The sequence below is a fragment of the Physella acuta genome, unplaced genomic scaffold, assembly GCF_028476545.2.
Source record: "Physella acuta isolate Inbredline_101_S28 unplaced genomic scaffold, ASM2847654v3 ptg000200l, whole genome shotgun sequence".
Lineage (NCBI taxonomy): Eukaryota > Metazoa > Mollusca > Gastropoda > Physidae > Physella > Physella acuta.
This window is the reverse complement of record NW_026731719.1, coordinates 1416166-1437500: the sequence shown is the minus strand read 5'-3', so window position 1 is coordinate 1437500 and position 21335 is coordinate 1416166. Positions and strand designations below refer to the sequence as shown.

Here is a 21335-nt window from a genome sequence, read left to right as displayed (position 1 = left end):
CATTCCAGCTATCCAATCAGACGACAGGTCATGTGAAGCAGGCTGGGTGGCGTACAACGACTTCTGCTACCTGGTGAAGAAGTTAACAGTCAACTGGTTCGAATCCTACGCAGCCTGTTGGATGAAACAGGCACTTCTGGCTGTCATCGAAACAAGAGAAGAAAATTTTTTCATTCAGGATAACATTCCAATAGGTTCTTAGTGGTTAAAACAAATTATATGCATAGATACAAACATACACACACAAGAAGACAAACACATACACACAAACAAATGTGTATATATACACACACACACACACACATATATATATATATATATATATATATATATATATATACTATATATATATAATGTATATACTAATAATATATACAATGTATATACGCATGTCAGGTCTAGGCCTTGAAGTCTGGATTGGCCTCCTGTATAACGCCAGCCAAAAGGTTTTTGAGAACGTGGATGACAGTCCTGTGGCCTTCACCAACTGGAGGGTCAATGAACCCAACAACTACAGCACCAACCCAGAGTCGTGTGTCTACATGGACAGCTCGGTGGGTGGATAGGTACTAAATAATTAATTAAATCGTTTGGATAGTAATTAAATCATTAATTCAATAGTTTGGATAGTAATTAAAATCACTAATTAAATAGTTTGGATAGTAATTAAAGAATTAATAAAAAGTTTGGATAGTAATTAAAGAATTAATTTAATAGTTTGGATAGTAACTAAAGAATTAATTTAATAGTTTGGATAGTAATTGGATAGTAATTAAAGAATTAATTTAATAGTTTGGATAGTAATTAAAGAATAAATTTAATAGTTTGGATAGTAATTAAAGAATTAATTTAACAGTTAGGAATGTAATTAAATAATTAATAAATAGTTTGGATAATGTACTTAAATTTAAATAATTAATTAAATAGTTTGGATAGTGTTTGAATAATTAATTAAATAGTTTGGATAGTAAATAAAGACTTTAAATATCTTTCAATGCTTAGAATAAAATATAATTTATATCTTCAAGTCAAGCTATCAACTATAAAATCTTGATGAAGTACGAGAAAGTTGATATGAAGGCTTTATCGAAATACACTTTAAATATTTCTTGCTTGATTTCCGAAGTTTATATCCGTTCTTTAGTTTTTGTAATATGCGCATATTTACGTCAAAGGTTTGAATTGTGTTTATCCAACCTGGTTTTCAGCTAGGGAAATGGTACGACGGTGATTGCGACTTATCGAAAAATGGCTTCGTGTGCAAAAAGCCGAATGGAATTTTATCAGAGAATCCAACTACTTCTGCAGACACAGATATAGACACATCTCCACATTGTAGCTCAGTAGGTCACACATTTTGTAAAATAAACTTTTTACATCTTAGAAGGTTTTTGGTTTTATAGATTGACTAGTCAGTGCTATGTTTGTCTTGCCCGTGATGCTATAGAACTATTGGCTATGTTGCCCACGATGCTGTAGAAATTGGTTAGTAATACATTAGATATGACAATGTATTCCCCAGGAATCTGTACAAAATGTCTAGTCATACATTAGATATGACAATGTATTCCCCAGGATTCTGTTGACAATGGCTAGTTATACATTAGATATGACAATGTATTCCCCAGGAATCTGTACAAAATGGCTAGTCATACATTAGATATGACAATGTATTCCTCAGGAATCTGTACAAAATGTCTAGTCATACATTAGATATGACAATGTATTCCCCAGGATTCAGTTGACAATGGCTAGTAATACATTAGATATGACAATGTATTCCTCAGGAATCTGTACAAAATGTCTAGTCATACATTAGATATGACAATGTATTACCCAGGAATCTGTACAAAATGGCTAGTCATACATTAGATATGACAATGTATTACCCAGGAATCTGTACAAAATGGCTAGTAATACATTAGATATGACAATGTATTCCCCAGGAATCTGTAGAAAATGGCTAGTAATACATTAGATATGACAATGTATTCCCCAGGAATCTGTACAAAATGTCTAGTCATACATTAGATATGACAATGTATTCCCCAGGATTCTGTTGACATTGGCACCAAATGTCTTGTTATTGTGGAGGAGCAGAAAACGTGGAAGGACGCGCAGGCCGACTGTGTGTCCAGAAATGGCAGGCTTCTGGTTATAGACGACAGGTAAATCTCTAATCTTTAGGATTAACTTGATTAAAACAAATTATTTTCCTAAGTATGACATTATGGTTCAAAGCAAACATTGTGATAATTAAAAAATTCAATAATTTAATGAACCAAATAATGTATCCTGTTATGGCAATGATCTAACACCAAATTAAACAACCGCTCCCCCAGTCAAACGAATCGAATGGTGGCCAACAAATTGATTGAGAAAACCAAACCCTACTGGCTTGGTCTGTACAGCGTCATCTTACAATACAAGTGGGTGGATGACGTACCTGTCACCTTCACGTCATGGGTACCTTCACACACAGGTAACACATAAAACACTCAACGTTAGTGGCCTAGAGGGTAAACACTCCACATTACTGACCAAGAGAATAACCACAACACTCCACGTTACTGACCTATTGGAGAGCTCAACATTTTTTAGACATTAGTCATTTTTGTGACGTTTATTTGAGACATACAGAACACCGTGAAACATTTACTTTAAAGCAATTGCTGAGATCTCATTAATAAGTTTAGACGTGTCCATTAGCTGTTAGAAACATTCATGGATGCAATAAAATATTTGCTAGAGTGATATGAATTGGACTTACATATAGAACAATTTTATAAAATTAAATTTCTAATTACACACCAACCAGTTCCAGGAATAAAGCTATACATTTCTATTTACACACCAACCATTCACAAAGAACAAAGTTATAAATTTCTAATATCACACCAACCATTCACAAAGAACAAAGTTATCAATTTCTAATATCACACCAACCAGGCCCCCAGAACAACACATGTGTGGCTGTCAGATCGAAGATTTACTCTGGCATGTGGCAACCCTTTCTGTGCCAGCTTTTAATGTACTTCCTGTGTGAGGTTGACCCTCTAGTGACCACCCCAGCTACTGTATCAGCTGCTGCACCAGCTACAGCAGCAGTATCGCCAAAACTCTGGACATTACACGGTGATCATTATTACAGGGTGAAGCTTTAAATAAAATTATATTTTGTTTACATATTTCAACTATTTAAAAAGTATAATAATTTACAACAAAGTTTAAAAGTGTATTCCTCTCATTTTTCTCTTAAAACCCGTCACAAGCATTTTGACAATCTTCTTGATCCGATTAATTTATCTTTAATATCGCGTGACTTGAATTAATTAACTAAATTGTAAGGATAGACGATACACATATCTTTTGACACTCGGTTCAAATCATCCCTCCCAGCAGAGTGTCAATAGAACTCATGTAACACATCCAGGGTTTCTTTCAGATGTTCAAAACACCAAAAACATGGAGCGGCGCCCAGCTGTACTGTGAGACGATTGGTGGGAACCTCATTAGTATTCACGATGACGACACGTTTGAATTCGTCATCAACCAGCTGGCTAAAGGGTTCGGAGATTTTATTTCGTTGTAAACTATCAGGCTCAAAGATTTTATTTCGTTGTAAACCAATTGGCTCAAAGATTTTATTTCGTTGTAAACCAATTAGCTCAAAGATTTTATTTCGTTGTAAACCAATTGGCTCAAAGATTTTATTTCGTTGTAAACTAACTGGTTCAAATATTTTATTTCGTTGTAAACCAACTGGCTCAAAGACTTTATTTTACTGAATACTGGTGCAGCGCTTACTTGTGAATCCCTTTCCAAACCCTCTAGTGTTGAATTATTTGGGGAAATAAATATATAGCGAGAAAACGGTTTTAAAAAAGTTATAAGACAAATATTTGTATTCAAGTTATTCTAACGATAAAAATATTTCCATTGCAGAATTTTATCTCACTGGATTGGACTGACACTAGACTCACAGAAAACAAGTAAAATCTATTTTAGTATTGTAAAAAGTATAGGCAAATGTCGTGTTAAGCAAAGTGGTTTTAGAAGTTAGGATTGAGATTGGGGCTATATCTTTTGACCGTTTTTCTCTTTGTAAAGACTTATAGTAGTCAGACTGTTATAACTGGGTTCTATATGTGTACCACAGTTATGCAGTGAGAGGGTAGAACTACCTGATCCACTACTATATTTCATTACCACTACCATTTGATTATGTTTAGCTATGCAATAGTGTATCTTGAGACACGACGACATCAACGCTTACAATTGATTTGACAGAATGACATTGTTTACTAATTCCATTTTATTGCACTATAGAAATAGACATCGGACAGCTTGAACAAACGATACTAAGACTGGACAATCTAACCCTAACATAACACGGACAAGACTAACTCAAGCTTCTTCCCCGGCAACAACGAACTAACACTAAAACGTGACTTTCTTGCGTACCGCGTCACACTTTCACTCGTTCAATATTATCGCTTCGCACCAGCATTCATGCGCACCAATTTCCCTAGTCGAACATGCATCATAACAGAGACCATAAAGTTAAGATTGTGATTGTGGTTGTATATCTTTTGACCATGTATCTCTATGTGAAGGCTTCTTGTGGTCTGACGACACAGCTTTTGATTTCGCCCAGTGGATGAAGGGAGAGCCCGACAACTTCAACAACAATGAGGAGTGTGTGCAGGTAGGTGACATACGATTTACAACATATGCAACTGTATGTGTATTTACGTTTGTACATTTATGTATGGTATATATCTTCCACAGGTGAAAGTGTTATTGAAAAGATGGAGCGACACAAATTGTGAAACGAAACAAAGTTTTGCTTGTGCTATACACAAAGGTAAACATGTAAAAAGTGCCTGGTGTGTGAACTGGTGAGTTCATATTTTGTTGTTGTCCATCATGTCAGTGTTAGCTGCATGTGACACAATCAACACAATCAACACAATCAACACAATCAACACAATCAACACAATCAACACAATCAACACAATCAACACAATCAACACAATCAACACAATCAACACAATCAACACAATCAACACAATCAACACAATCAACACAATCAACACAATCAACACAATCAACACAATCAACACAATCAACACAATCAACACAATCAACACAATCAACACAATCAACACAATCAACACTATCAACACAATCAACACAATCAACACAATCAACACAATCAACACAATCAACACAATCAACACAATCAACACAATCAACACAATCAACACAATCAACACAATCAACACAATCAACACAATCAACACAATCAACACAATCAACACAATCAACACAATCAACACAATCAACACAATCAACACACTCAACACAATCAACACTATCAACACAATCAACACAATCAACACAATCAACACTATCAACACAATCAACACAATCAACACAATCAACACAATCAACACAATCAACACAATCAACACAATCAACACAATCAACACAATCAACACAATCAACACAATCAACACAATCAACACAATCAACACAATCAACACAATCAACACAATCAACACAATCAACACAATCAACACAATCAACACAATCAACACAATCAACACAATCAACACAATCAACACAATCAACACAATCAACACAATTAACACAATCAACACAATCAACACAATCAACACAATCAACACAATTTACACACACAACTAAGTACCACACTGCGGAATATTACAACTTTGAATATCTTCACTTCACAGAAGTGCCTATTCTACATGATCCTACATTTTTACACGAAGGTGACATCTTTTATATTCATTATTTATAATGTAGTTTCTGGTGTAAGTTATGTTCTTTGAATAATTGCATGAAATTCAATTGATTTAATTGTTTTATTGTTTCAGAGTAACGACGCTTGAGATTTCTACGTTAAATACCACGCATTTTGTCTGGGCATTGACCCTTTGAAAGTTAAATAGATAAATTCTCGATTGTTAGATGTTAGTCGTAGATCCATAGACTGGAAATAAAAGAAAACTATTTTAAAAAAATATTTTGTGTTGCCTTGATTTTCTACTTTTTAGTGCATTAGTACATAAAAGCTTGTTATTAAAACGTTTTTTATGAATTTGTTTATAATTACTTATTATTTCTGTAATTAAATCCCAAAAACGTTTTAATGAAATAATGTAATGTCTAAGGCATTACAATTTTGCCTTAAAACCAGTTTAGGTATTAATTTCGAAAATAATAATTAATTAAAAAATATAATTTAACCAAATGTATCTCCAGTTTTCCTTGACTAATATTTTGTTTTAAGTGTATCAACATATTTTCAGTTTCCATCTGACATGAATAAATCTTTAGGCCCACCCACCGGAATGTGATCGTGGATCACACATAATCAACTAACTATAAAACAGGCAGATAAAAAAGGCATAGGCTAATTATTTAGGTTTAAAATGGGACATAATTAACATAAAGAAACGAAGTGGGGTGGGGGGAATGTCATAGGCCCTACTCTAAAACCTAGATCTACATTTATTCTTTATAAACGACTCAGTATAGTTATAACACGATCACGAGTTGGTGATTGTATTGCGTGATGGGAGGGAGGGGTTATAACAGGTGGGTATTGTCTACGACCCGTGGTATTATACACATCATTATATTTATAAAAACTGTCTAGCTCCAGTAGCTGGTACTCCAGTAAAATTTATAAAATCTTGCATGTTCTCTAATTTTTTAGATAATTCATCTTTGAATCGCAAGCACCGTGGCTACACCATTTTCCTTTTTTAAAAAATAAAGCTGTGTGCTCACTATCTAAGTTTTTTTTTACTTTGATTACTCTTTATTTTAATTATCTCGGCCTATATAGCAGACGCTCTGTGTCAAAGGTCATGCTTGTTTTATAAAATGTTCTATAACATGTTCTGTAAGTGTAAACGCTAAAGTATACATGTTCTGTGAAGAAAATTGTCCCAGATAAAAATAAGTTTTGGCGGGCTTTGTGTTCCAGAAATGTATAGTATACATGTCGTAAGTGTAAACGCGTTATACAGACAAGATAATGGCGGGCCTCGGTTTAACGTTTAATGAACACATTTTCCATCGTTTGATGGAGTTGATCACCAAAATGAAAGATGCAGGAAAAAAATAAAAAAGATTAAATATGCAGACCAACGTATCGTGTCACAAGGAGTGAGCCTTCATACTTGTCGGTAACCCTGCATTACTCTCCTTTAATGATATAGGCGGAAGAAACTCTCTACCGACTATACTGTACCGTTTTAAAATGAGTTTTATTAATATTTACAAAATTATAGCAGGTTTTATTAGATAGTCGGTTTTCCTCTCTCGCTGCCAAACCGTCTATCTGTGCGCGCAGACTTGGCCGTTTTGAGAGAGGCTGGTCTGTTGATAGATGCTGGTGTCTTAGAGGGTTAGACTAATTTGTTGAGATATTCTGGTGTCCTGTATGGAAGATTGGTCATTTAAGAGAGTTTGGTCTTTTGTATGTTACGACTGATTTGTTGTGAAAAGCTGGTCAGTTAAGAGACGCTGGTGTCTTGTAAGATTGGTCAGTTGAGAGAGGCTGGTCTGTTGAGAGAGGCTGTCTTTAAGATTTGTCTGTTGTCTTGTGTGGTAAAACTGGTCTGTTAATAGAGGCTGGTCTGTTGAGAGAGGCTGATATGTTGAGATATGTTGTAATTCTGGTCTGTTGAGAGAGGCTGGTATGTCGAGAGAAGCAGGTCTTTTGTGTGATAGGTCTGGTGTCTTGAGAGAAGCTGGTCTGTTGAGACACGCTAGTCTGTTTAGAGAGGCTGATCTGTTGAGAGAGGTTGATATGTTGAGATATTTTGTAATTCTGGTCTGTTGAGAGAGGCTAGTGTCTTTAAGATTTGTCTGTTGTCTTGTATGGTAAGACTGGTCTGTTAATAGAGGCTGGTCTGTTGAGAGAGGCTGGTATGTCGAGAGAGGCTTGTCTGTTGAGAGATGCTGTTGTCTTTTATGGTAAGACTGGTCTGTTGAGAGAAACTGGTATGTTGAGAGACTGGTCTGTTGTTTGGTAAGACTAGTATGTTAAGATATGCTGATCTGTTGAGAGATGCCGGTGTCTTGTATGGTAACTGGTCTGTTGAAAGATGCTCATATGTAGAGAGAGGCTGGTCTGTTGAGAGAAGCTGGTATGTCGAGAAAGGCTTGTCTGTTGAGAGATGCTGGTGTCTTGTATGGTAAGACTTGTCTGTTGAGAGAAACTGGTATGTTGAGAGGCTGGTATGTCGAGAGAAGCAGGTCTGTTGTGTGATAGGACTGGTGTCTTGAGGCTAGTATGTTGAGAGATGCTGGTCTATTGAGATAACATGTATATAAACCCTCAGTCTAAAGCTAGTAGTGAATTAAATATAATTAAATTTATTGCACAATCTTGTGGAAATATAATTCGAATAATTTTGTTTTGATTGATATTTAGATTCTAGAATGAATATCTAGTTTCAAAGCATTGTGCTATATTAAACAAATACTATTTGTTTATTATTCTTTAAAATGTTAAAATGTAATAAAATAACACAATTTATCAAATATCCTTACCTACAAGTACTGTGACTGCTGTGGTGTAAAATTGCGTGATTGCGGTGTGCGATTGCGTTTCTGATCAAAAGTGTACTGACAAATATAGCAATATTTGTTTTGCGCCGAGATTTTTAATTTGAAATAATAGGCGGTTTGTTCAAATGATTATATCACTATAATCATTCTACATATTTCTATAATACTTTCAGGCATTATGGGGAATCAAACTAGCTTTTGATTTATGTAAAAAAAAGGCAGGCGGGGAAAGCAGTTTGGCAGGAATAACGGCAGGTAGAAAAGTAGGTAGGCAAGCAGCAGCGCAGGCAGGTTAGTAGATAGGTAGGTAGGTAGGTAGGCAGGGAGTTAAGTATGTAGGTAGGTGGGCCTAGGTAGGAAGGCGCCTCACTCGGTATAGTGAGCGATTATAGTAGCCCATTATATTCATAGCGTTTCGCAATTTTTAAAACGAACGAAGTTACCCTAGTACTCACCTGAAAGCCCGGGGAGCTTAATCGAACCCTGCCGGGGCGTCACCAAATCGAAAAATGTTTTTTCGCAGAAACCACCACAGGGGTATTAGCAATAGCTTCTCGAATTTGAATGACAAACGAATGAAATGTTTGGTAATGCTTAAACAAACAAACCGACACATTCGTTTTTGGGGCGCGGGTTTGTCCACACTTCCGCCTAGACGCACCAAGGCTTACTGTATGAACGCCTTGAGTGTACGCTAATCAATCTCTGTAATAGTGAGGTAGAACACACATCGGCGACCGCCCACGTGTTAGAGATGCCTGGAAGAAACTCTGCCCATGGCGTTCCATGGAGCCACTGGTTACACTACCGCAGGGGCGCTCCAAATTCGGTTTAATTATCAAACGTCTTACCTTCGCTTCTGTAGATTCCTCTTTCCTTAAAACTTTCTTTTTATGCAGTTGTATGATCAGATCCTGTCTATTGATGCTATCCTAATATATAATAGCCCATGTGCGTACTTCTCTCTCTCTCTCTCTCTCTCTCTCTCTCTCTCTCTCTCTCTCTCTCTCTCTCTCTCTCTCTGTCTGTCCGCAAAATATTTTCGCCGGATATCACGTCAGAATCGGCAGCGATATATGGATACCTTTATACAGACTTTTGTTTAAAATAATATGTTAGATGTTTTAAATGTATAACCATAATTTTATTTAAAGATGAAAAATAAAAAATAAAGGCATATTTGAATGTAGAGAAACAGTTTTAATTATGCAACAGAAAAAGCGTTTATATTTCTGAAAAAGAATGCATTAAACAGTGACGTCACTAATGATTATACATTAACTAATGACGTCATCTGCCGTGTTTAGAACAAAAAGAAATGAACTATTTCATTCAAATTTGATTTAGATCTACGTACGCTATAAAATTTATACAATACACTTTTGCTCGGGCTAAACTTAGATGATCTAGATCTACGGAAAAACTAGACTTACACAGATGTAGACCCTGCCTAGACCTAGAATCTATTCAAGTAATACATTTCTATACTAAAGTATTTCAGGCCTTAATTACTTTATTGAAATCTTTGTTTATCTATGCAATTTGCTAATCTCTATAATATATAAAGCAAAGTTGTCGGGTGCCCGATAGGGCACTTCCCGGCGCCGCAGGCGCTTCAAATTTGGCAGAATCTTGCCTTGGGGCGACAGAACACGGGGGCCGGTTGGCCGAAAAGTCTACGATGAGGGGGTCAAAACTGACCTCGACTGACCGGCGCCTTGTATGAGCTATAAATCGAAAAAAAAATGTCCACGGAGGAACCTCTTCATAACTCTTGAGGTCGTAGACCGACTCTCGGGCGAATTAATTAAGCATTCAAATTCTCAATGTTTTCGAAAGCCTAACCGAAGCTGGGCAGCATGACTAGTTCTATACCTATTCATTATTCTATAGTAGGCTTCTATCATTATAAATATAGATGTAAATAATAAATGTTATTATGTACTGTGTATGCCCTCTTCACTATTAGTATTTACTTTAGCTTATTAGTTTGATTATATTTTATTAAAAGGCTACTACTAATAAACACTAATAAATATGCAATAACTACAAAACAGAACACTAGATCTAAATTTCTAGATTCTATGCAGTATGTATTAAACCTATAGGCCTAATATTTATTTTATATTCCTATGCGATGTGTAGTGAACTGTAGGTTTCATGATATTTTTCATGTCAATTTAAAATTTCGTTTCCTTCCCTTTGTTATTCTATTTATAGATTGAAAATGCTTCGAGTCGGAGCAAAGAAAAGATAGGCTTATGATCCTTGAATTAGTCGGGTGATATACACAGGAAGTGCTGTTATATCTATGAGTAACTCAGTAATCAGAAACAGAGATAGCCATTCGCATCTCTCTCTCTCTCTCTCTCTCTGTCACATATTTTACCAAGGATATGAGATCAGTAACTTCAGCAATGTATGGAAAACTTAAAGATACGGAATAATGTTGAAAATAGTATGGTGGATCAAACACTAAACTTTATTTAAAGACGTAGATAAGAAATAAAGGCAAATATGAATGTAGAAACACACTTTTAATTATGCAATCGAGAAATGTTTATGTTTACGTCTGTGTTTACATTGTTTGTTTTTGTTTGTGACTTGACCCATCTAGATAAAATATAAGTAATCCAAAAACTATCACTGGCAAAGAGAATTACATCACATGAAACGAACTAGAAAAATATCATAATGAAACAATCTTAAGTGAATATGTGCAAAACAAAATGCACTAAAATTATGTCTTTTTGTCATTATGGGTTTCTTGCACTTTTGGATACTTTGTCCATTTGTGTATTAAAAAAAAAACTTCACTGAGAAAAAATTATGTGTTTAAAATACCATGTATATTACCTCATTAATAAAACAATAATACATTTTTTTTTACAAATTTTACAAGCTCTTTTCGAACAGTTTAATAATAGTCGTCATGTTGATTTTGACATTATTGGAAAGCTGGATGTCTTGTGTATTTGATATTCGTATTTTCCATCATCTCGGAAACACCCAAATCTTACAACAGGCTTTGCAAACATGCAGTGGCGTAGCTACCGTAAAGCTGGCGTAAGCAAGACATAGGGGCCCAAGGCATTTAGAGGCCTTTTTCCCTCTCTAAAAAAAATTAAAACTTTTTAATTGGAATTTGAATACTTGTTTTATATAATTAATTAAAAAAAATGAAAATCCAATTACTTTTCTATTGTAGAAATACTTAAAAGCTCAAAAGGGGCCGCCAGCCGTTTCTTACTTTACAAGTAGTGTGATTTAGTGCTGGGGGGGGGGGGGGGGGGGTCAACAGGGCCCATCCGTAATAATATTACTACAGGCGTTGCCGCATGGTCATACAAGCCATTGAGAGAATTAGCCTATAAATAAACTTGTAATTGATTCTTTTCTGGATCGACATCCAGCACCCGTAAATTTACATGCATCGCTACAAGCCTCAACTAACTGGGAAATTCCCTACCACACCTCACAGACCTGCAACTCTCTCCCAACTTTCTTCCCTCGAAGAAATTCCATCTTACTAAACATCCATGATAACAACTGAGCCATTGTTAAAAAATAACCATGGACACAACCAGTTGAGTCCAACATGTGTCAATGTTTTTCTTTACCTTACTTACATTTCATTTGTTGATCTAATTAATCTTTAATCAGAATGGCGCTACCAGTACTATAAAGGTTTGGTTTTCATCCTATCGCAAAGAAACTTTGGGAAATCGTTGAGAATACCCCAAAGGTGTGCCTGAAATAAACTCAGACTTTTGGGAAGATTTCTGCCATTAAATTTTTATTTAATTTCTGAGATCGGCGCCCCAACAGTAAGGCATTGCATTTTGCCACCCAGAGCTTTCCAGCGGCTACATTTGCGTCTGTGATCCGTTGATTGGGTGTCCGGCGTAGCGGGTCAGCGTTTCTACTTGATTCAGCGGTCAAATTGCACGTGCGCATCAGCCAGCATCCCGGAGTTCGCCACTGGCTTCTTCATGAGCACTATGACGCCTATGTTCGTTTTAAAGAGCGCCATACACTAGGGATACATCGGGATACTAAAATCGATTAAATAAGGGGTGTCCCCCGGGGCATCGGCAGCAGTAACGGTTGAGCGCCGAATTTACCCTGCGGCTACCTGAGTGCACGAGATCCGTTGTTGTGGCGTCATGATGAGTCAGGGGTACTACTTGATTGAATGATCAAACTGCAACAGGGGCGGCTTTCAACGCCCTTGGTGTACGGTGGATACCAATCACACATATTCTGCAATAGGGACAGGGTGGGCCTCTATGTTCGATCACTAAATCTAACCAGGGATAACACCAGGCTACGGTTGTGCAAACAGTCACTCCCGCCATGCCCCTGACACCTAGGCAGTCGCCGAAAGGCATTCAACCTCACTATTACGGAGGGTGATTAACGTACACTCAATGCTTTCACACAGCACGTTAAACGGCGTCTAGCAAATGTAGACCCCCGGAACAAAGATCCGAAAAAAAGCAACGGCGTTTTAACTAGACATATTTCAGTTTTAGAAAACAAAGCCACACGACTAAAACACTTAATTGGTAAAGCGTTTATGAAACCCTTACGAATTGTTTTTTCGTTACCCTGGAATGTTGGAATAGATCGTAGCAGGGGCGTAGCGAGAGGGGGGGGGGGCGGGGGGTGCGGATCGCACCGGGTGACACCATTTAGGGGGGTGACACCAAGGCAAAAAATAGCAAAATATATAGAGAAAAACTTGAGGGGGGGGGTGCAAATCGAAAGTTTGAGGGGGGGGGGGGTGCAAATCGAAAACTTGGGGGGGGGGGTGCAAATCGAAAATTTGTCCCCGGGTAGGGTCGCTACGCCTCTGGGGGGTGACACCATTAAGTGCCGCACCGGGTGACACCCGACCTCCCTACGCCACTGGATCGCAGCAACGCTAGTTAGCAGTGTTTCTTCCAGACTTTTTTCTCCGGGGGGCACTTGAAATCTTCGGGGGGGGCGGTAAACTTTCTTCGGGGGGGGGGGCGGACACTGTTAAAAGTATATATTTTCTATATAAATTATATAAATTTCATTTCGTTCGGGGGGGGGGGGGGGGCGGTAAACATTTTTCGGGGGGCAGAGCCCCCCCCGAAGAGATGCCTGGAAGAAACTCTGCTAGTTAGTATAAACATTCTTCAACATTCCACGGTGATCGGGAAGGAGATTTTGATGTCTATGATGGTTCTCGATCATTATTTGCTCATTATGATGAAGTTATTTGTTATGAAACAAATTTTAGGTATGCCCATTGTCTCAGTAGCTTGGTCATTATAAGAATCGAACATACAGAAGCAGCTAAAGTAGATATCAATGTAACATTTTTACAACATAATAATATAGTATAAATACACAATCAGGGCGTATAAAATATAACATGTATAGAATATTTATATTATTTAAAATCCTCCATCGTATGTAGCAGTTGATCTCTTCGTTTAACTCCATTGTAGCCTAACGGCTGACGAAGGGGCCCCACTGATAATTTTTGCATAGGGGCCCACAAAAATCGAGCTACACCACTGCAAACAAAAGATATTTTTGTAGCCTTCTTTCCGTTACTTGTTGCTGTTTTTCTTAGTTTGCAGTTTTTTAGCACAAAAAGCCTGCTACTTTTTTATTTATCAGACTATGCGCACCATATGTTTAGTAATTTTTCTTTATGCAACATTAAAACTTTTGTCGGAACTTTGATTCCTTTCATAAAAAAAAAGTTTATGCTAAGTAATATATACATTTTGAAACTTTTGCGTACTAAAAAAATGCATTTAAAAAATCTTATAGAATTCTGACCAGTAGCTCTATCAACAAGTTGTAGACCCAAATTTAAATATATGCTGAAATGTAAGCCGTGTAAATATAATTGCTATAAGTGCATAAAAATACAAGCCTTAGCATTTTTAAAAGTACCACATCATTGAACATAGCGGAGGTTTTTTTCCAGTTTTTTTTTTTTTTACATAGGTAAGTGTTTTCAAACTTTTCTTTTGATGCTAATACTTACTTTAATGGTAAAAGTATTCAAAAGTCTTAAGATCTGAAAATGTAAAAAATAGAAATAAACTGAGCATATCACATTAATAAAATGTTTAAACTGCGGAAAGTACACAAAACAAACAGTCATTGATTTTAGTATTTTTAAAAATGCACGAAAAACGTTTTAATAACAAGCTTTTAAATAATGCACTAAATAAACCGGGAATAATCTCCCATAAACTTTCTCGAATATTCTGATATAACACTACGGGGGGTGGCAACTCGGGAAATAGACGTGATTTTTAATCCGTTTTTAATTACATAAACTTTTAAAAATAGAATAAAACATCGTAGAAAAAAATAATTGCGCATCAAAAGAATGGCAAACAGTTTGAGTATAATATGGCAAACAGTTTAAGTACTAATAATTATTAGTACTTAAACATTTCATATGCTTTTTTTTTGTTGAGAAAACGGAAATATCGTAAATTACTACTTCCGTTCAACGGCAGTTACTCAAAACTTAAACAGATAGCAGAAGATTAGATCTTTTACTTATATGTGAAATTTCGTTTATCTATCTGAAACAATACTCAAGTTATAGGAGTTTAAAAAAACGTATAATAATGAATTATATATATATATATATATATATATATATATATATATATATATATATATATATATATATATATATATATATATATAAACCAACATTTCGCTAGTGTAAACTAAAATGTTAAGTGTTAACTATGACTATCTTGATCACACTCATGAAAGTTGGTTATATAACGTTTTAAGGGGGCAGTATCACCCAGACTAAGGGAAGGAAACAAAAACAGTCACCAAAAAGAAACGATTCGACTTACACATGTCAAAATTTTAGAGCAGTAGTAACGTTCCTTATGCTATGATACAGTATATAAATTGTAGGGTATATGTATTGCAACGAATTCTCAAATAATTGTTTTCTTAATATTTTATTTCATTTTAATTTTTTTTTTGTAAACAATTTTCCGAAACCAGAAGTAAAGTTTTAAAAATTTGGTATAAACCTTCCGCAGCCAAAAATTATAAAATTTCTTCGTAAAAATTTTTGGTAATATTATTTATAAAAAACACACACACACACACACTTCCCCCCACTAAACCGGACTGGCGGATTTTTCAAGGTAGCGTGCCCTCATTGCCAAGGGTCAATTTTATGTCATGGAAAGTTTTGGAATGATAGATCAGTATGTGTATTACAGAGACACTTCTCCCACGGTCGTTTCTATTTCTGTCCATGGGCGGCTACAATGTGAACTTTTGACTCCTCAGCTAAGGACAGAGCACAGTAAACTAAGCAGTCAAGAGAAACCTAGTTTGCACACCTTATTTTAGTCTAGTTCTTATGCCATTTTATTTTCTCCATTTGATTATTATATATGCAATTGATGTTCATGTCTTTGATGCTGTGTAAAATCTATCAAATAAATTATTATTACTGATTTAAATGTTTAAAACAATTGAATTAATTAAAAAAAAAGTCATTGAGGACGGTATAGATCTAGATGTTTGAAAGGGAAGAGTGTTTGCTTTTACGTGTCTCATTGTAATAACATAACTTTTACGATTGCTTAAAATTTGTATCATTTTAATTCTCTGTAATCCCAAATTCATTACAGCTCTACTTTAAAAAAAAAAAAATTCCCCCCTCTCCTCCCCTCGTCCCCTCAGCCTACCACGCTTAGGAAAAAAATCCATTAAATCATCATTTAATTACACATTTGCATTTTCAGTTTCAGGTGGTTTTTTTTTAAATTTTGTTTTATTTTTCTTTATATTTAGACGTTTTGTATTAGATCTATGCATAAGTAAACCATCTTAAATGAATGAAAGCAGGCTACAAGTAAGAAAGAAATATTACTATTGTAAATCTGTGTCAGTCCTCACAAGCCGGTGATGAAAACTGTAATACTAAAGCGAACACACACAACTGACGCTGTAAATTACATGTCTGAGGCAAAAAAAAAATAATAAATAAATTTAAAAAAAAATGTTTGCATCATACGTTAACTTTCTTTTATGTGCTGTTTTATAGCTCCTTAATATTTACTATTATGGTAAAAAATGTATGTGTGTATGTATAATAGTTTTTTTTTGGCAAATTTTTTCGTCAAGTTTCAAATGTCTGGGTGATACTGCCCCCTTAAAGTATCAAGTTTTACTTTAATCTAATTTTCATTTCACAGCTAGTTACACTGCCACTCAATCCGGTAACACCGTACCAGTTCACGCCCTGGCCGTACGCAGTACTACCATAGACTCCGTTGAGATTTGACTGGTGGCAGATATTGTACCACCACGCGCTTTGGAAATTTATAGCGCAGTTGCCCGAAGATTTCTCGTTATCGTTATCGAACGTGCTAAAAGAATTATTGTTGTATACGCCATCAAAGGTATTGCCTGCGTTCCCCGAATAGCCGAGCACGGATAACTTGTAAAACTCATTTTCGGAGTAAAATTTAAAGCTGGTGTAAAATGCATAGTAGTTCTTATTCTGGTATGTCATGTCAATCCTGAATTCATAAGACCTGTTTGCTGTCAGACAGTAAATGTTTTCGTTGCCGAGGTAAAACTCTCCAGCGTCGAAGTCTCCGAACCCGTGTTTGTATTCCTCCCAGTTGCGGTAAAAGTCCACGACACCGGAGACGCGACGTTGGAAAATTGTCCAGCCCCCTCCATCTGTCACTGTGTCACACATGACGACAAGACCAGACGACAGTTGTAAAAGTTGTCTGGGGTTGGTGGAGTTCTTCACGTCAGAACATGTTATGTAAGTAAGTGGGTTGTTCACAACTCTTGACGCTGCCTTGAGTAAAGCTTGTTGAGCTAGATTTTAAATTTAATATACATGTAATACTAAATTGCTTCTACAAAAAATAAATTGTTAAATAGTCTTCATTTAAGTTAAAGTAGTATTTAACTTTCTTGTAGAAGTTAAAAAAAAAGAATATTTAAAACAGATTATTGGCTTATAGTTCTAACCTAAAACAAATAATGATTTATCATCTGAACTAACCAAGGCAAGCAGCCGTTTGACAAGACTCCATCCTTCCCTTACCGACAGTAGTGACAGTGTTTTTTACTTCACAGTACTTTCCCCTTGTGAAAAGTTTAGAATTGGTTGAAGGTAGAGTAATTGGTGTGTTGACAGCGACCTTTGATATAATCCAGTGGCCTAATGTCATGATTTACAAGATTTTGATAAAAAATTACAAAAATTTAGAAAATTATAATGATTAAAACACAAAAGTGTGTATGTATATTATAAGGGATAAACTTACCTAATGTGCACGTTTTATTATTGTCATCATACATGAAATTATAGCAATCACTTTGGCTCATTGCACATTTCATGGCACAATGTAAATCTCCTTCTGCACTGTGCTGTTCATCCAGAGGTAACATGATCACGTCACTTTTGTTTCTATACACAAATTCGAAGTCTGTAACCACGCATATGGTAGGGCGAACTGTACCAGAAGGACAAATGCAAATTTTATGGTTTTATGGTACAGTTAGAGTACAAAATCATAGCTCACCATGTTTTAAATTAAAATGATCAAACCGGCTCGTCTTATATTTTATCTGAACTTTGTTAAAGAACTTTCCAATCCAAAGACGTCTTGTTGCTTATTTACTGTTTTTTTTTTCAATTTAACGATGTAATCAAGATTTACGTATTGTGCTAATTCTGAAACAAAACTAAAGGTATTTCAACTACCTAGCCTTACTGTTGGTTGTAGGCAACTTATAACTTTATTGCACATCGCTTCCGGTATACTGACCATAAGACACGGAAATAATAAAACGCAAAATAGTATACAAACCTGTTATGACTTTGGGCTATAATAATTTATTAGAATAGTAAATACTTCTTTTTAAGAACTATGATCACCCAACTAAATCACTTTATTAGTCGAGAAATAAAAATACTTTCAATATTAAATGGAATTTTTTGCTACCCGTAGAGCTACCAATGTACTTGATATATATATTTTAAGTAGAAATTTCACAATATACTAAGTTTAAAATAGATTGAATGCGAGTACTTCATAACAATATGCTATATTTAGGTAGAATCCTTTCCACTTGTAACATAAAGTAATTCGAAACCTCAGTTTAAAAAGATTCAGAAAAAAGTTTCACTCAACTACTGGTTTATAAAAAAACTAACGTTAGTTAACAAACAATCACATGCAAAAAAAGGAATGTTTGAATAAATGTACACACACACACACACACACACACACACACACACACACACACACACACACACACACACACACACACACACACACACACACACATATATATATATATATATATATATATATATATATATATATATATATATATATATATATATACCTATAAAGATACCTGTTATAACCAATGCGACTAATAGGTTCATATTCATTTTAGAATTAGTTTGATGCAATGGTCGAAAAACAGAAAAGTAATTCAACACAATTGTCTGTTTGAATTTGCACAAGTTGTCCGTAGAACTTTATGCTTAAACTGACCGCAGATCTTTTAACAACGATGTTCAGTAGATCATGATTTTCAGATATGAAAATCATTGAAGCCCGGCCTTTCCAGTCAATTGACAAAATTGTTTATACAATACCACAAACTTTATGAATCTAAAACATTATTAAATATGTGCATATTTGATGGATCGTTGTAGTCGACATTTATCTTTACATCTGGCAATACTCCACGTATTTCAGTCCCAGCAACTTGCAATGAACTGTGTTAAAATTTTTCTCTAAATTCTATTACTAGCTGTGTGTCAAGTGGTTATTGGTGCGTAAACTGTAGCAAGATTAAGATTGCTATTCTTTGCTAAAATTATATATATATATATATATATATATATATATATATATATATATATATATATATATATATATATATATATATATATATATATATATATATATATATATTAAACCAATGCGAAAGGTTCATATTCATTTTTCTATTGGATGCAATAGTCGGCAAACATGATTTTTAGATGTGAAAATATTTTACTGAATGCCCGGCCTCCCTAGTCAAATGACAATATCTATATATATAATTCTCTTCTGGGAGACGCTAGAAAACACCAAGCTGTAAGCGCGCTCCTTACCACCCCCACCCCCACACAACAAGTGTTGCTTGATCTTTTCATTGTCGTCTGTAAAGTGTCGTCACGGACGGCTGCTTTCACAGAGTTCACGGGGTGGGGGGGGGGGGGGGCGAACTGGGGGGGGGGGGGAGGCGGGGAAGGGGGTGATTATTGTAGTTAAAACAAAATATTTTCCGTCGCAGCATTGAATTCACAAATTATGAATTACTAAAAAGTAGAAAATAAAACAACTAAATAACGGCGTATGCTTACGACGCGGGTCGGCTCGTTAGTTATACAATACCACAAACTTTATTAACCTAAAACATTATTAAATATGTGCATATTTGATGGATCGTTGTAGTCGACATTATCTTTACATCTGGCAATACTCCCCGTATTTTAGTCCCAGCAGACTAACTTGCCTTGAACTGTCACAAACCGATGAATAATGCAGTGGATTCCCCTTTGATAGGAAGCTAATGTTTTTACTTATACAGAGTATAGAGAAAGTATTGTAATCGTGCACAAAAAGCACTTGAAATCTTGACAGTTTTTGACCGTTTTACATTTCAGTCCTTCATCACACCCGAAGTATAGAGAACTTATTTTAATCGAGCAAAATTATAAATCCAGATTTATCAAAATTTTGGTCTTTAAACTGGACTTTGTAATTCTGTCCATGTGTCTGTGTGTGTATGTGTGTAAGAAAACATGATTACTTTAATACCGTTAAAGCTAGATTGATGAATTTCAAATGTGTAGTTCTGTGTCAACGTTTCAGCGATTTCCGATAACTGTATAATTACGTATGTTTATATTATATTGTGTTTTACATGAAGTTGCATGAATGAAGAATACCTGGCTAGCGGAAGGACTGTCTGAGCGACTCGTCATGTATTTTCCCATGCTTTTGGGTGAGATCGCTCATGTACGTAAGGGGAGAGAATGGACCGTATAAAAGGTAGAGCGAAAGGTGAACGGGGGTGCTTGCGCTTGGACTGTGACTGTGAATGTAGGATGTCACTACGTCACTTTGATTCGTGACTGTGATTGTACTTATACCAAATTATACTAGTTGTTTATCTATGGATTTACTAATACTATGGATTCATCATTTCACTGTAGTGTATAAAGTGTAAATAAAGTTATAGTTTCACAACTACTGTTGCTCGTGTGAGCATATTGAAGAACCCACAATAACAACAATGACATTCATGTTGTTACACCGTTAAAGCTAGATTGATGAATTTCAAATGTGTAGTTCTGTGTCAACGTTTCAGCGATTTCCGATAACTGGAAGTGGAACTTATTCTACTTTCATTTTTTTCAAAAGCCTATAACTTGAGTACTGTTTCAAATAGATAAATAGATTTGACATATAAGTAAAAGATCTAATTCTCTGCCTTCTGTCAAATCTTGAGTAATTTCCGTTGACAGTAAGAAGTAGTAATTTACGCTATTTCTGATTTCTAAAAACAACGCAAATGAATTTATAAAGTACAAATAATATTCCACACTATTATACACAGATTATTTTTCGTTCACTTGGTGTGCA

The 21335-nt window shown here is 35.4% G+C and overlaps 1 protein-coding gene across 1 annotated transcript in view; it reads left to right on the top strand.

Annotated features, from left to right (window-relative positions):
* LOC131937126 (secretory phospholipase A2 receptor) overlaps nt 1-1596 on the top strand; it is a 5793-nt gene extending 4197 nt beyond the window's left edge. The window contains exons 7-10 of the mRNA XM_059294318.1: nt 9-194; nt 397-554; nt 1209-1343; nt 1576-1596. Coding sequence (XP_059150301.1) covers nt 9-194; nt 397-554; nt 1209-1343; nt 1576-1596 — 500 coding nt within the window. The remainder of the gene's footprint in view (nt 1-8; nt 195-396; nt 555-1208; nt 1344-1575) is intronic.
* Nucleotides 1597-21335: the final 19739 nt, after the last annotated feature.